General features: G+C 44.3%; 2 protein-coding genes across 2 annotated transcripts; both read right to left on the bottom strand.

Annotated features, from left to right (window-relative positions):
• Window positions 1-707: 707 nt before the first annotated feature.
• On the bottom strand, window positions 708-1,175 carry LOC140738939 (uncharacterized). Its single transcript, XM_073066951.1, has one exon. The coding sequence runs from the start codon at window positions 1,173-1,175 to the stop codon at window positions 708-710; it is 468 nt and encodes a 155-aa protein (XP_072923052.1).
• Window positions 1,176-8,786: 7,611 nt separating this feature from the next.
• Window positions 8,787-10,098, bottom strand: LOC140738940 (uncharacterized). Its single transcript, XM_073066952.1, has 2 exons — window positions 10,081-10,098; window positions 8,787-9,266 (listed from the first exon to the last, which is right to left on the bottom strand). Exons 1-2 carry the CDS (start codon window positions 10,096-10,098, stop codon window positions 8,787-8,789), a joined length of 498 nt encoding a protein of 165 aa, XP_072923053.1.
• Window positions 10,099-15,405: the final 5,307 nt, after the last annotated feature.

Genomic DNA, 15,405 nt, shown 5'->3' on the forward strand with positions numbered 1-15,405 from the left:
ATAAATTTAGATTACTTTGTAGTGATCTGTTTTCACTTTAATGCGAAAGAGTAATTTTCTGTTGATCAGTGTCAAAGAAAACAAATTAACTCCACTGTGATTCATTGAAAACTTCCGGGGGGGGGGGGGGGGTGAATACTTTTTACAGCCACTGAATCTTGTTTCAATGTCAAATATGGACATTGGTTGAAATTGAATCCTACTACCACCCAGTACACAATGTTATTGTGTTAATATTATTTCATGTGCTGTATATGACATGTGCCCTATGTTTTGCACCTTGGGCTCTGAAGAACATTGTTTCATTTAACTGTATACACGGTTGAATGACAATCAACTTGATCTCGAAATATAGACATAGCTGGCTGGTAGTGTAGTGGCATCAGCACTGGACTTCAAGGCAAATGGCCATGAGTTCAAATCTAACCAGCACCTTGCACATTTACTGTATGAGCTGGGTTGAGCATTGAGCCAGCATCTCACCCGATGCAGCTTGAGGTGTGAAAAAGGTCCAGTCTTTGAATATATACAAATTTGGAGGTTATTCAGTCAGACAAACACCATTGCTCACAACATTAGTTTCTTTTTAAACATGTACTATTTTATTTCATGTTAAATTGGAAAATATGTCATATTATTTTATATAATATTATATTATTATATTATTTAAATATTATCATTTTATAATACTTCTGTCAAAGGATAAATTAACCTCCACGAAGACGGAGTTGCAGAAAGATGGTGCTTTGAGGCTTGATGTTGTAGTCGGAGAGCAACTGGCCATCCTCCAACTGGTTACTCCCAAACACCAGGCGCTGCTGCTCGGGTCTGACGCCCTCCTGCCGATGGACCCACTCTTTAAAACTCTGCACGGTCTCAGAGGGCAGCACGTCGTAGGTCGTGGTTTTGCCCTTGTCATTCCGGAGGAAGATCTGCATGGGTTCCTCTTTACTGACCAGCAACATGATGGTGGGGCTGGGGTAGAGGTTGTAGTAGTTCAGACTTCTGTTGTCCTGCATCTCCACGCTTTGACCATTTTGTACCATCAGACGCTGTTGGAAAGTGGGCACTTTGGTCTTTTGCTCGATTTTCATCTTGAGAGTCGACACCTGTATGAAAGGGTCGACATCAAGTCCGAAACCCTCACCAGTCATAAACTTCACCTGAACTCTCATCTTGTCAAGTCACTGTCAAGAAAGGAGAAGTGATTAGGGAGCTTTGCATCACATGAGAACGTGTACCATTGTACTAACGTGACATTTCCTATAATATCAACACAATTAGAGTTCTCAGTAGTGACAGAATGTTTCACGAATGTTGACCTTGTAGACAAGCAGAGAAAGCCTTATTTATTAATCTGATCTTTTTCTCCCCCCAGACACTGTAATTCTAAAGTGATGTTGTTTGAACTTTGATGAAGTAACAGGCAGGATAGAAAATGAAGAGCTTGTGGTATTACAGGAAAGATACCAGCATGGCCAAACCATGCAATTTCAAATTTACATTGTGTTCCCATTCTGACATATTAATTCTAATTAGCCATTTCAATTCTATTTCCCATTCTTATTCCAACATATCAGTTCATGGTCACCTCTACTGCCATGATGAGGCCACACGAAGATGAGGCAGACGGAACATGGTATAGATAATTTTAAGGTCATGCACCTTGGTAAAAAGAAAAAAAGGCTATTTTCTAAGCGGGAAAGCAAATTCAGGAATCAGAGAAGTACAGGAGTCCTAGTGTACGATTCCCAAAGGCTAACTTGCATCTTGAGTTGGTAGTAAGGAAAGCAAATATAATGTCTCCATTCTTTTGAAGAAGACTAAATTATGAAAGCAAGCACATAATGCTGAGATTTTCTAAGGGATCGGTCAAACCGCATATGGAGTGTTGTGAGCAGTTCTGGGCCCCATTTCTATGAAAGAATGTGCTGGCATTGTAGAGGATCGAAAGGAGGCTTAAAACGGAGCCTGGGAATGAAAGCGTTAACACACTTGAAGAGCCTTTGATGGCTCTGGACCTGTATCAACTGCAGTTCAGAAGAATGAGGAGTGAACCTCCTTGAAATCAACCTGACTTTGAAAGGACCAGATAGGGTGGAGGTGCAGAGCATGTTTCTAATACTGGGAGAGTCCAGGAGCAGAGGGCACTGCCTCAAAACAGAAGGACAACCCTTTAGAACAGGAATGAGAAGGAAATCATTTTGTCAAAACATGGCGAGCCTGTGGAATTCATTTCCAGAGATGGCTCTGGTAACCAAGTCTCATATATTTACAAACAGTATTATCTTGTGGTCTTATGGAGTTCAAAGTTTGCTGGGTGTCCAGCAGCTGAACACAGCAGGTTCTCCGAAACCGGGCTGAGGTTTAACAAGGTGAAATGGGACTGTGTCCAGGGAAACCAGAACAGAATTAGTTCGGTCTGACTTTCAGTCAACTCTGCTTTCCTGCACAGAAAGTGTTCACTCCGAACCCAGACTTCCCAAGTCATTTTATTCGCACACGCGTTATTACCTTCGCAATATTAATGAACATTTTACGCACTATCTCAACCAGCCACGCAATAATCCCATAGAAACGATCCCAGCCGAGGGCTTTTTATCCGGTCTTAAAGGAGGAGGGAAGAGCCTAACTATGCAGCGGATATTCCAACTTTCCAATGAAGCCCCCCGCCCGCCCGCCCGCCCTCTTTCTTTCCTGGCGATGGAAGCTCTCGGCCTGAAACCACGACTAGGCATTTCCCTCCATTTGCCCGACCCGCAGAGTTCCTCAAACACGAGAAACTCAGCTGCTGGGAATCCAGAGCAACAGACACAAAATGCCGGAGGAGCCCAGCGTCTGTGGCAAAGAGTGCACAGTCGGCGTTTCGGGTCGTGACCCTTCATCAGGACTGGGACTGGGAATGGGGGTGGGGGTGGGGGGACTCTGTCTTCTCATCTTTATTTCCCCAGTCCTGAAGAAGGGCCTCGGCTCGAAGCGTAGACTGTTCACTCCTTTCCACAGATGCTGCCTGACCTGCGAGCTTCTCCAGGGTTTTGTGCGCTGCACGCGATTCCAGCATCTGCTTTCTTTCGCGAAGCCGGTTTACCGAGGCCGACCATGTAAAATAGCGAAAGAAGCATCGCAAAACCGTAAACGGATCGATGTGGGAAGCAGGAGCGGCCATTTCACCAGCTCCGCAGTTCAGTGACAATCCCGGCTGACCTCTCCCTCGCCGACACTCCAAATCCACTGAATCCCTTTCTAAAAAGTTTCCTTTTGTCTGGTTAACCTTTCTCTCCCTGTACATTGTCAGCTGTAACTTGAAGACTACGGTTCAGAGAATTGTATGTTATATACTTTATATTCAAAGAAAAATCAAATGGAAATGAGAATATTGAGATGACCAAATAAAGTCTTACAATTCTTGGCGACAGTACAGGAAATCAGGTCGAATGTGTGGAAAAATCTGATCTGCAAGATGTCTTCTGTGCCTTTCACTCGGCACCGACTCTCAACTCTGCACCGAGCCTCTTTCGAGTGCTGCTGATCTACTCCGGTGTCAGACCCGTCTCCGCCTCCCGTCGCCCGCTCTTTTAATTTTCCCGCGCTCGACAAGCAAACCAATCAGATTCCAGCTGAACTTTCTGGAAATTCCCCTGCAGTGTTTGGGAAGAAGTTTCCATCCTGTTCCAGGGTTGAAGATTAGGGAGGAAATCAGGAAGGCTAAACGAAGGCGGGCTCTGGCAGATAAACTGAAGGAGAATCCCAAGGGCTTCTACAAATATATTACGAGCAAAAGAATTGCAAGGAACAAAATTGGTCCTCTTCAATATCTGAGTGGTCTTCAATGCATGAGGCTGAAAGAGACTGGAGGGGGGTGGGGGGGCGGAGATTTTAAACGGATTTTTTTTTCATCTGTATTTACTCAGGGACCGATACAGAGTCTTTAGGAATGAGCAGAACAGCAGTGAGCTCATAGACCGTATACGGATTTCAGGGGAGGAGCCGTTTACTGATTTGAGGCAAATTAGAGTGAATAAATCCCCAGGGCCCGACAAGGTGTTTCCTTTGACCTTGTGGGAGGTTCGTGGAGAAAATGCAGCGGCCCGAGCAGAGATTGAAAACGTCCATAGCAACGGGTGAGGTGTCCAATGACTGGCTAATGTTTTTCCGTTGTTTAAGAAAGGCTCTGAAATACACCGGGAAATTATAGGTCGCTGAGCCTGCTCTCAGAGTGGGAAAGTTATTGGAGGGTATAGGCTGGGATCGATTAGGGATAGTCAACAGGGCTTTATGCGTGGTAGGTCGTGTTTAACCAAATTTATAGAATTTTTGCAGTAAGTTACAGGAAAATTGATGAAGATCAAGCAGTGGATGTTGACTACATGAACTTTAGCAAGTTCTTCGACAAGGTGCTGCATGGAAGGTTGGTCAGGAAGATTCAGTGGCTTGACGTTCAGGATGAGTTAGTAAATTAGACATTGGCTGCAGATCCCACCGCACAGAAATGGACCATTCAATGCTAGCAAACACCCATCCATGCTAATCCCACTTTCCAGCTCCCTGTCAGTGGCCTCACATGACATGTGGCTTCATGCACATGGAAATACAGTGGGTTCTGGTTAGTTAGGACACATTGGGACCAAATTAAGTGGCTGCCCCAATTAGCTGAAGTTTCATGGAAAAGTTAAATAGGTATAAAAAATAGAACTAATGTTAACTGAGCCAAAAGTTGTGTATATAAATGAAATAGAAGCCAAATTAGAGCACTACCAATAGTACTACAGTACTTTAAAACTGCATATTAGTTCCTGTAAATGAACAAAATCAGTCCAGACACCTACTGTCGAAAATGGACAGCCTTCATACAAAGCTTTTGATGGTTTCACACTCCAAATCTTCATTTTCATTGTAACATTCAAGATGGTTATCAATACCTTCAAATTCTTCACCATTCCTAACTTGTTGAAGGTGTGAAAACGTTGTATTTTCAGCCATTTCTCACATCTAAGTGAGCAAAACAGTTCTGAATGATCTTATTCCTTATTACTCACCAACTGTCAGTCACAAAAATTACCACTTTTTAACACAAACTCACACAGCTGGCATTATTTAAAAAGTGTTCACTTTAAGCACAGTGTAGTGTCTAATAGCTACACAAGTTCACACAACCGATGCTGTTTAGAAACTGTTGGGCAACAGTCTCCTGTCCCAGGTAAGTGGCATAGTGTCTCAAATCAGTAATGTTATTGGTTGATGTTGTGTATGTGAAGAAGAAGGAATCTGATAAGAAAGGACAGTGGACCATGGAAGGAGATGGGGAACCAGAGAGGTGATGGGCGAGTCATGAAGGTGGGGAGGAAAGTGGTGAGAGGAGGGACAAAGTGGGAAAACTAAGGGGTGAACACATGGGATTGAGTACCTACCGGAAGTTAGAGGTGAATGCTGTCAGTTTAAAGACTACTCAAACAGAATAGGAGGTTTTCCTCTTCCAACTTGTATTTGGCCTCATCGTGGCAGAGTACCAAGCAGTCCTTCCAGGTGAGGTGGACATTCACATGCATCTCCTCTGGCCTTGTTTAATGTAGCAGATGCTTCTGATGTGGTGTCCTCTACACTGGTGAGACCAAGTGTAAACTAAGCCTTCTCTCTTATCAAATAGTCATCTGCAGCTCTTTATCACCTCCAGCCATCACCGCCCAGCTTCTGTCACCATAGCCACTCTCTCTCCTCCATCTGCCTATCATCCCTTCTCATCTGGATCCATCTGGTGTCTGGGGCAGCAATGAAGGACCTCCATCTCCATCTGTACAGAAGGTTTCATCATTGCTGTTTCTGTGACAATTGTTTTTTGACCAGTCACGGTTCTTATCCGTGAGCTGAACACCTGAACCCAGAGGTGCGGTGGTCCACTGTTAGTCTGCCCTCTACCCTTTGACTTGTTTGGCACAGGCGACCCTGCCAAGAACCAAAGCACAAGGCCCTCACTGCAGGTTACTGAAGCACGCAATCCTCCAAACTCCATGACAAGGTTGTGGTCCTCTTATAGAGCAGATTTACCTGAGCAATCGTTAACTATTTCAGAGGTCAGGTGGGCATTTCTAATGTTCAGTGTAAGCATTCTAAAAATTGTGTAATCATATAATTTGCTATAATGATTAATATGCAGAATTATCTTCTGGCATGTGTTAATGTCCTGTCATCTTTGAGGCTCAGTTCAGAGTTGAAAAAATGTTGAACCAAAAAATCAATTTACACCTAATCGTTTAAAATGCACGGACTCATTGATAGATTTGTTTCTTTCACCTCTTATTTGTCCAGCTGGAGTCTTTTAAAGTTTTTTTTTAAAAAGGGACAATTTTGAAACCTTTATTTAGGGATAATTAAGATAAACTTATTCAAGCCAAAAAATTTACGAAATTGAAACCATATTCACAATGTATGTTTAACTATAGGATTAGTTATTTGTTTATTCATTTTCGTAAATGTTTTGGCTTGAATAAGTTTATCCTATCAAGCCCTATTTTTTTTTTCAGCCCTCTTTTATGGATCAAGCCTTTGTATTATGGAAAACAAAAGGTATAACATGTTTTCGTGATCTATTTTTAGATAACAGTTTTATGTCCTTTGAACAGTTATCTAACAAATATAATTTACCTAAAACTCATTTTTTTAGATAATTGCAAGTTAGAAATATTTTGAATAATATGTTACAGTCTTTTCCAAAATTATGTCCAACGGACATTACGGAAATTTTTTTAGCTCTGAAACCTTGCCAGAAGGGTTTAGTAGCCACCATTTATAATATGATCATGAAAATACAGCCAGAAGTATCAGAAAAAATTAAGAAGGAATGGGAAAAAGAACTTCATTGTCTTATACCCACTGAGCAGTGGGAGAAAATTTTACAATTGGTCAATTCTTCCTCTGTTACGTATTCAGGCAACAATAAATATATGTGAGTTAGGCAAGGGTTTGTATAACAAATAACACGTTTATTAAACACTGAAAACAAACCCCCCCAAAAGTAAACAAACACTAACGTAACCGGAAAACAGCTGCTGTGCGGCAGCTTAACAGTTCTTAAAGCGATATTGCCAGAAGTTCAAAATGCACACAGTCCATTTAAAAGGAGAGACTTTTTAAGGCGATTTAAAATCTCTTCCACATCGTTTTCCTTCGATCCCCGGCGTCGAACTTTCCCACGAAGAATTTTATGAAATGTAATGGTTTAAAGGCTCTGACCTTTCCTTCCACACTATTCTCAAATCCTTTCTGATCATCCCAGGGATTAACACAAGAATAGTCAACGAAATCCTTCCGAATGAGGATCACACAAGGTCGAACCCATTCCAATGTCGAAATTCGATTCTCCTCGATCTTTAACTCCCGAACTTTTATCTTCACTCTCCACAGTAAAGAAACTGCTGGCAATGACCTTTTAAACTTTAGGCATTAGATAAAACTTCATCTTTCAACTAAACTGCGTCATAACATTAAATCACGCAGTGGCATGAAGTCAACATGGCAAATCCAGCCACGAACTGCCCCACCCCACAGGGTGGGGTGCTCCTCTTATACCCTGTAAAAAAAACCTGTCACATGATCTCTACTGGCGGGAAAATGACGTCACTCCACCATCACAAGACCATTACCTCAAGTCCAGTATAACTTCAACCCCAGTCACGTGACAAGGGTACCACTCTCACGTGTCACGAGTACGTAACACCTCTATTTGTGCTAAACATGCCCTAATACAATTTAAGGTTGTACATAGGGCTCACATGTCCAAGGATAAACTTGCTCGATTTTATTCTCATGTTAATCCAACCTGTGACAGATGTCATTCTGAAGTTGCTTCATGTTTTGGTCTTGCCCTTGTTTGCAAAATTATTGGAAAGATATTTTTGGTATTATTTCAACAGTTCTGAATATCAAATTGCAACCGCATCCTATTACTGCAATTTTCGGTTTACCAATGGTGGATAATAGTTGTTTATCCCCCTCAGCTCGATGGATGATTGCATTTGTTACACTAATGGCTAGAAGATCTATCCTATTGAACTGGAAAGAAATTAATCCTCCAACTATATTTCAGTGGCTTTCTCAAACTATCTGTTTGATCTTAGAAAAAATTAGAAGTGTTGTCTTTGATCCTTCAGTTAAATTTGAAGAAACTTGGAGACCATTTATTCAACATTTTCATATGAGCTAAACTGACTTTTCCTAAACTTTACTTTTAGACAATAGGTGCAGAAGTAGACCATTCGGCCCTTTGAGCCTGCACCGCCATTTTGAGTTCATGGCTGATCAATTACTATCAATACCCGGTTCCTGCCTTGTCCCCATATCCCTTGATTTCCCTATCCATAAGATACCTATCTAGCTCCTTCTTCAAAGCATCCAGAGAATTGGCCTCCACTACCTTCCGAGGCAGTGCACTCCAGACCCCCACAACTCTCTGGGAGAAGAAGTTTTGAACAGGAGGTGCAGGTTGTCAGAGTTCCTTTGATCTTGTTAATATTGGGCCTCTGCTAAACTGACAACATGTTTTCCAGGCTAATGCAACAAGGTGACAAGCAACGGACCTCGATGGGAATTATGTCATTGTCCGACTGACACCCCATTAGTACAGCATTAATACAGAGTGGAAACTGGCCCATCGTCCACCTTGTGAATGTCAGTGTGGAACGTAGCAGATAGGCTGGATAAAGTAACAAAGTGCTAACGACAGAATATAGGAATGCAATAGTACCATTAAATTATTTTTAATCACAGTTCTGTCAGACGTCGGTAGGAGTAAATCAGCCTCCACGTAGACGGAGCAGCAGAGAGATGGTGGTTAGTGGTCTGATGTTGTAGTCGGAAAGCAATCGGCCATCCTCCAACTGTTTGCCCTCATAAACCAGGCGCTGCTGATCGGGTCTGACCCCCTCCTGCCGATGGACTCGCTCTTTAAAACTCTGCACGGTCTCAGAGGGCTGCACATCGTAGGTCGTGGTTTTCCCCTTGTCATTCTGGAGAAATATCTGCATGGATTCCTCTTTCCTGACCAGCAGCATCACGGTGGGGCTGGGGTTGAGGTTGTAGTAGCTTAGGCGTCTGTTGTCCTGCATCTCCACGCTTTGACCATTTTGTACCATCAGACGCTGTTGGGAAATGGGCACGTTGGTCTTTTGCTGGATTTTCATCTTGAGAGTCGACACTTGAATGGAAGGGTCGACATCAAGTTCGATACCCTCGCCGGTGATAAACTTCACCTGAAGTCTCATCTTGTCAAATCGCTGTGGAGAAATGAGAAGTGATTATTGAATTTTGCATCACATGGAATCATGAACTCTGGTGTATTAAGGTGGCATTTCCTGTAATATCAACACAACCTACTAAGATCTGTAGACAAGCGGGAAAAGACAGACCCCTCTTTCCCCAGCAGATCTAAATGTGTGACAGGAATTCTGAGCTGCAATACTGACAATTGACGGGAGAGGGACCCCGTGAGCCGCTGAGCTTTAACAGTTTTGCACTTGATCTGATCAGCGGCAAAAAATATGTAAATAACACATTGGGACCAGGATGGAGGGTGAGGGTGTGTGTGTGTGTGTGTGTGTGTGTGTGTGTGTGTGTGTGTGTGTGTGTGTGTGTGTGTGTGTGTGTGTGTGTGTGTGTGTGTGTGTGTGTGTGTGTGTGTGTGTGTGTGTGTGTGTGTGTGGTGTTATAATTTAAATTATTTATTGTGTACTTCACTGTACTGCCGCCGCAAATTGCCAAGTTTATCGATTTTGTTAGTGGTGATCACCCCAATTCTGATTTTAAAGCGATTCTGCTGCGAATGAACTCCATTTGACTTTCAAACAAACATTTACCCCCCCTTCGCTTTCCTGCACAGTCAGTGTTCACTCCCGACCCCGACCCGAGTTGCTCAATTCACAAATTATTCTCGTGACATGAGCGAAGATCTCACGCACCGTTTTAACAAGACCGTCACTGTACATTAACCGATTAACGGGTTTCACCGAACCGTGAGCCTATCAATCTGACAAGCAAAAGTGGCCATTCGGCCTGCACCGCTATTCTGTGATATCCCGGATGATCTGTTACCTCGTCGCTAGTTGACATTTGTCGCTTATCTATTGCCCCCTTTCTGCAAAGTTAATTTTCCACTAACATGTTCTCGCCCCGTGGTTTGTCAACGGTACATTTCCCACCCGCTTCACAGGATGTTAGTAATTTAAATTACTGTATATCGTCAATGTTGTAAATAGCCAGATAAAAATGAGAACTTTGAGATAATGAAATAAAGTCTTACAAGTTTTGTCGACAGTACAGGAAGTCAGGACGAATCTGAAGAAAATCTGATCTGCAGGTTTTTTCTTTGCCCTTTATTCCACACCGACTTTCAGCTCTGGTCCGGGTAAATCAATAGAAATTCTTCACTGCTGCTATCGGCATCTCCGCTCCCGCAGCTCTGCATCTCTCCGCCTCCCTCCCCTCGCTTTATCTTCGGCTCCCGTTTCTGAACGTCACGGCGCCGCTGGGCTGATCTTCAGCCGCTGTCGTTGTGTTGACAAACAAACCAATCAGGTTCCAGCCGGAGTTTCGTTTCTGAAAAACTCCCCGCAGTGTGTTGGAAACGTGTCCGCGCTGTCACAGGTCTGAACGCTCTCAGCTGTTTTACTTTCGGATTCCGGGAATGCCACAGGTACAGGGAAGCCGAGATTCGAAGCCAGATCGTGACCGAACATAACCTTAAACGTGTCATCTCTGAATACATTTCAGTGGTTTATGAAGTGACTACATAAGTGATAAAATGTAACACAAGAAAACAACTGTGCTCCATCCACACCACCTCTATTTCCCCAGCTCTCTTGCCCATCTCCCCGTGGACTGAACAGAGACAGTGTACCCGTCGTTAAGCTTCACCACATCCATGCTTTGCGACGTGCACCATATCTAACGTGATCCCCACCACCTGCCATACTCCCCCCCTCTTCCTGCTTTCCGCATGGAGCCCTCTCTCTATGTCTCCCTGCTCCTCACACCTCTCTTCCCCCGCCCCACCGGCATTTTGCAGCTGACTTCAGCAGCGCTCACCCCGCCTCCATCACCAACCGGGGCCCAAAGGGATTCTACAGATGCTGGGAATCTTGAAGAAAACACAAAAAATGTTGGGGAGGTAATGTAATGTGAGGGAGGTTAAGGAGGCTGACTGAGAAACAACCTTGGCCAGGAATGAGGCCCAAGATGTGAACTGGAAAGAAATACTGGTGGCGCACCGAGAGCTAGGCAAGAGCGATTGATTAGTTAATGTATCGATGATATGCAACTAAAAATTGATTGGGTATGCTGATAAAACCGAAAAGTAACTGAGATAAGAAATTACTATAAAGAATGCTGTACACCAGAGCTTGGTGGGCTTTCGGTGACAAGTTCATTGATTGCCTCAGCCTTTGTTTGCAAATAAAGGTTTAAACTTCTCGAAGAATTGTCTGCGTCTCCTGGTCATTTCAAGTAACCATGACAGGAACCAGGGAGGTGGGGGAGGTAAGTGGTGAGAGGATTACTAAAATGGGGGAAAAAGCTAAAGGGGGGAACACAGGGGAGTGGGTATCTACCGGAAGTTAGAGGTTAATGCCATTAGGTTAAAGACTACTCAGACAGAGTATGAGCTGTTCCTCCTCCAACTTGTGTTTGGCTTCATCGTGGCAGTGTCCTAAGCAGCTCTTCCAGGTGAGCCGGACATTCACATGCATCTCCTCGGGCCTTGTTTATTGTATCAGGTGCTTCCGTTGTGACATCTTCTACATTGGGGAGACCAAGTGCAAACTAGGCCTTCCTCTCATCAGATTCCTTCATATGCAGCCCTTTATCGCCTCCAGCCATCATCTCCCAGCTTGTCCCCATGTCCACTCTTCCTTTCTCCATCTGCCGATCATCCCTTCTCACCTGGATCCAGCTTTTGGCCCACCCTTCTGCTCACTTCTTAATATTGGCCATCTCCGTCCTGTCTTTCAGTCCAGATAAAGAATGTCACACTTCCATCCATAGATGCTGCCTGACATACTGAGTTCCTCCAGGATCTCATCTGGAGCTTCACACTTAGCAAGTTCTGAGTTGATTGTGAAGCTTTCATGTTGGAAATTCCTGGGACCCCGCACCAGTGGCACAAGTCATTTGGAGTGAGACTTACTTCACTTTCCCACTCTTTGGTGCTCCTGTGGCCCAGATAAATGGAATTACTCCATCTATCTTCCCTTCTGCTTATTCCTCTGAAACACTGAACAGTAGTAAATGTTCATTTCCAGGACTTGGTCACTTTGTCAGATTGTACTTGTTCTGTTGTGAAAAATGTCACCAGAGAGACACTGAAGTTTGTGGATATAGAAGTGTTTTATTCAACAAAAACGAGCAGCCGGCATCATATTGAGACACTCTTGTAAGAAGAGGCCTGCTCGACCCAATATTACATGCCATTTTATATGCTAAAGATCAAAGGTAACAGCAGGATAATTCTACAGTTTCAATGAATGTACAATGCCTTCTTTGAATTTCATATAGTTATCACACGCCTCCTTCTTTGCACCCACAGTCCAGACACCCAAAATGAACTCTGACTCTAGGCTACATTCATGCATATGCAGACATCGGAGGTCTAATTGTTCTGAGCTGTGCTTTCAATTCAATCTGCAATCCACATTGAAGTCAGAAGATTGGTTACTGGTGAAATTAATATTTGCCAACTCCAGAATACACCCCAACAGTACTCCTTTAGAGAGTCATTGCAATTCAATGCAGAAATGGCCACCATGTCCATGCCAACCACTGAGCTCCGATTTTATACCAATCCTACACTCATCCCTTGTTTATTTCATAGGACTCTGTGTGGGAGACCCATATCGCATTCATTAACAAAAAGTCTTGGCAGAGAATGTTGATAATATGTTCTTACCCAAAATTCTTCATAGAGAGCATCCTCACATCAGCCATTACTATCTGGTTTGGTGCAATACACAAAAACTACAGCAAACTGTCAGGTCAGCAGGAAACGTCACTGGCTGCAGTATACCATCACTGCAGGGGTTGTATGTGTCCAGAACAAAGAAACAGGCAGAAAAAGGCATGGTGGATACTTCCCACCCAGCAAAGTCCTTCAGTTGTTTGCTTTGATTATGAGAAGATTGCAGTAAAGATGTCTTACTCATTTATGTAATACCATTATTACACCGCAGCTGGAGAATGATGTAGACGGTTGTCTCTCTAGATAAGAAAGAACATACATGCCATTGAGGTAATGTGGTCAAGATGAACTTGACTACCTTCTGGGATAGTGAGCTTGCCATTGAGTATTTATAGGCAAGAAATGAAGGCCCAGAGATGGTCTGTCCTGAGGTTGGAGGCCAGCCGGACTGTGTGAGTGGGTGGGAAAGGGACTGTTTTGCTTTAATTGTTGCTATTGCTACTTGTACTTGTACCATTGTTCGAAAAGGAGCCAATGCCTTGTACCAAATCCCCTTTTGGACACCACCATATCCTCATCTTGGAGTGTGACCATCCCACTTCCCCAGAAGATGGTGAATGGTGATGAAGTGGGAATGGCCCCCTCCCGCACTGCAGCAAAATGATTCCCCCAGGCTGTTGCTCTCAAAGCAGGGGAGCACTTTGTGCGGAGACGAATCCCTCGAGCATCCTTGACTGACACAGGTAGAAGACAGAGGCAGTGGCAGTGAGAGTAGGAAGTACAGGTGGTGGGGACTTGCTGAGTGAATAGGATATTCAGCTCCTTTTTGTGGTTCCCAGCAGAGTGTGCAGAAGGCTAAAAAGTCAGCATCAAATAGAGTGGTGACATGGAGCAGGTAACGAGAGGGTTTAGGGTTTGGGTACATGTAGGGAAAAAAGTGTAAATGACGGGATCAGAGTGAAGCAGAGGGTGAGGGATGTGACAGGCATGCTGCTGTGAGAAGGGTTGGGAAGGATGCATTCGGTGGAGGAAGAAAGGGCAGGAGATGATTGCATTGGCTGAGCCCAGGCAGGACACATCAGGCTGAACCTCAGTAACATAGGCAAAATGGTGGAGGAACTTGGCAGGTCAGGGAGAAACTATGTAAAGGAATAAAGAGTCAATATTTCAAGCTGAGACCCTTCATCAGGAGTAGAGAGTAAGGGGGAAGAAACCAGAATAAGAAGATGGTGAGCGGGGAAGGAATACAAGGTAGAGGTGATAGGTGAAGCCAGGTGAGGGGGATGGGAGAAGGAGGATGAGGTAAGAAGCTGGAAAGTGATAGGTGGAAAAGGTAAAGGGCTGAAGAAGAAGGAACCTGATAGGAGAGGAGAATGGACCATGGGAACAAGGGAAGGACTAGGGGCACCAGCGGGAGGTGATAGGCAGGTGAGAAGAGAAGGGATAGAGGGGATCAAGAATGGTTAATGGAAAAAAAAGAGTTTGGTAGAGGTGAGGGGTTGGGGTGGAATAAAAATTGTGGGAAGTTAGAGAAATTGATGTTCATGCCATCAGGTTGGAAGCTACCCAGGAGGATGTGTTACTCCTCCAACCTGAGAGTGGCCACATCATGGCATCAGATGAGGCCATGGACCAAAATGTCAGAATGGGAAAAGGTAGTGGAATTAAAATGGTTGGCTACTGGGAAATCGTGCTTGTTGCGGATGGAGTGAAGGCGCTCAGCAAAGCCGTCCCCCAGTCTACGTCAGGTCTCAATGAGGCCACATCGGGAGCACCAGATACAGTAGATAACCCTGACAGTGTGGCAGGCGAAGCGTTGCCTCACCTGGAAAGACTTCTTGTGGCCCTGAATGTAGTGAGGGAGCCGGTGAATGGGCAGGTGTAGCACTTTTTCTGGTTGCAGGGATAAGAGCCAGGAAGGAGACCAGTGGGGAGGGACAAATAGACAAGAGAATCATAGAAAACAGAAAGTGGGGGTGGGGGGTAGTAGGGATGTGTTTGGTAGTCGGGTCCCGTTGAGGATGGCAATAGTTGCAGAGAATATTGTGTTGTATGAGAAGGGTCATGGGGTGGTAAGGGCAAGAGGAACTCTATCCCTGTTAAGGTGGCGAGAACATGCGGTGAGGACAGATATCCAGCAACAGGAGAAGATGTGGTTGGTAGAGGACAGAAAACCCTATTCCTTGAAGAAAGGAGACATCTCTGATGTTCTGGAAAGCCTCATCCTATGGACAGATGTGCAGAACATCAGAGACGTCACCCCACCCCTCCGCGCTCCACAGGGATCGCACTCTATCCTATCTCCTCCCAGCTTCTCACTTCATTCCCCTCCCCCAATTTATTATTCTGGTTTCTTCCCCTTTCTTTCCAGTCTGGGCCCCAAACATCAACTGTTTATTCCTCTCTATAGCTGCTGCCCGACCTGCTGAGTTCCTCCAGCGTTTTTGGTGTGCTACTCTGGATTTCCA

This window comes from Hemitrygon akajei, chromosome 14 (assembly GCF_048418815.1).
Source record: "Hemitrygon akajei chromosome 14, sHemAka1.3, whole genome shotgun sequence".
NCBI classification, from domain to species: Eukaryota; Metazoa; Chordata; class Chondrichthyes; order Myliobatiformes; family Dasyatidae; genus Hemitrygon; species Hemitrygon akajei.